Source organism: Bison bison, unplaced genomic scaffold (assembly GCF_000754665.1).
Source record: "Bison bison bison isolate TAMUID 2011002044 unplaced genomic scaffold, Bison_UMD1.0 scf7180017864192, whole genome shotgun sequence".
Classification (NCBI taxonomy): domain Eukaryota; kingdom Metazoa; phylum Chordata; class Mammalia; order Artiodactyla; family Bovidae; genus Bison; species Bison bison.
Genome location: NW_011494764.1, coordinates 833,574 through 834,977, shown reverse-complemented (window position 1 = coordinate 834,977; position 1,404 = coordinate 833,574). Strand labels below are relative to the sequence as shown.

Genomic DNA, 1,404 nt, shown 5'->3' with positions numbered 1-1,404 from the left:
GGCGCTACTTGTTCAGAAATCCGGAGTGGGTCCCCAGAGGGACGCCAGGACTCCCCCGGAGCGTGGCACTGAAGGCAAGCGCACAGGTTTCTCGCCCGCTTCAGAACTGGGACAGGAGTCGGGGATACTGTCCGTGGTGCTGAAGGAGAGGATCCGCGGAAAGCTTCCGGAAGCGGGAACTGTCTGGGATGCTAACAGAAACTCTAAAGAGAAATCCCCGGGCTTCCGTAGCGGGAGGACCTCTTTGGAGGGTCCCACAAGGCGGAGGCAGAAAACTGTGCCTGGAGGTGGTTTCAAGAACCCATGACTGGAAAACAAGGGAGAGTCCAAGCCAGAGAACCGTGAGGCCCTGCTACCCGTTCCTCCAAGCTGCCTTGGGCACATGCGGCTGCCCCTTCTATTTCCCACCCACGCCGGGCCGACTCACTCCCGCGGCCAGTAGCCCCCTACCGGGGCTGGGGCCTGGCCCTGAGGCGGAAGCTGACCTGGATGGTCTGTCTGTTGTAGACTTTTACCACGTGGAAGTTAAAACTGTAGATTCCTTTGCGCGGGGCGATGAAAGTGCTGCGTTCTGAATCAAAGTTGTTCCCGATGTTCACTAGTACCTATAACGAGACGGGAACGAAGGGGAGTGGGCAAGAATCTATCCGAACTCTTGTCCCCACGTTTCCGCTGAGACCTCGGAGAGGGTCGAATATCTACCTGCTACCTCTCCCCCAACCCCCACCCATCCAGTCTTCCTGGAGCACTCACCTGGTCGAAGTAGATGATCATGGTGCGATTACTCATCTCGGACGGCTCGTGGTTGGTGCTTCTGATGGCAGAGAAAGCCACCTTGGCGCTGCCGGAGCGCACAGAGATGCCCAGAGCTGTGCCCGTGGGATCGGACGTAGGATTGGAGTCGCAAACCACCAGGCACTTGCCTTCTAGCACGATGGGCTCCGTCTCGTTCTGCCCGCGGGCCGGGCCCGCCAACCATGCTGCCCCCAGCAGCAGCAGCTCCACGACGCCCAGCATCGCGGCGCCGGCGCCCACCCCGCCCCCCACCCCGGGGGCTGCCTGCGCCAGCCGCCCCCCCGCCCCAGCCCGGCTCCGAAGCCCCCTCCTCAGATCCGTGTTCAGCTCTGCCGACGCCGCTCTGGACACTTCGGGTCTTCTTGCACTCCTGGGCAAGCGTGCCCCTCGAGCGATGCTCCCGGAGCCCCGCCCGGGCCTCAGGGGTACCGTGGCTGCCCAGCCGCACTTGGATGCATAGCCGCTGCCGCTCGATCCCCGCTGATTCCGCCGTCTCCTGCCCGCACCGGCCGCTGCCGCCGCCGCCGCCGCTCTGAATTATTGATGCAGCCGGCGATGCAGCCGGAGCCGGCGGAGAGCGCGCGCCGGGCACAAAGGCGCGGACCGCGG

At 64.0% G+C, this 1,404-nt stretch overlaps 1 protein-coding gene across 1 annotated transcript in view; it reads right to left on the bottom strand.

Annotated features, from left to right (window-relative positions):
• Nucleotides 1-1,017, bottom strand: part of CBLN1 (cerebellin 1 precursor) — a 2,686-nt gene extending 1,669 nt beyond the window's left edge. Inside the window, exons 1-2 of the mRNA XM_010843892.1 lie at nt 754-1,017; nt 486-605 (exon numbers count right to left, since the gene is read on the bottom strand). Coding sequence (XP_010842194.1) covers nt 486-605; nt 754-1,017 — 384 coding nt within the window. The remainder of the gene's footprint in view (nt 1-485; nt 606-753) is intronic.
• Nucleotides 1,018-1,404: the final 387 nt, after the last annotated feature.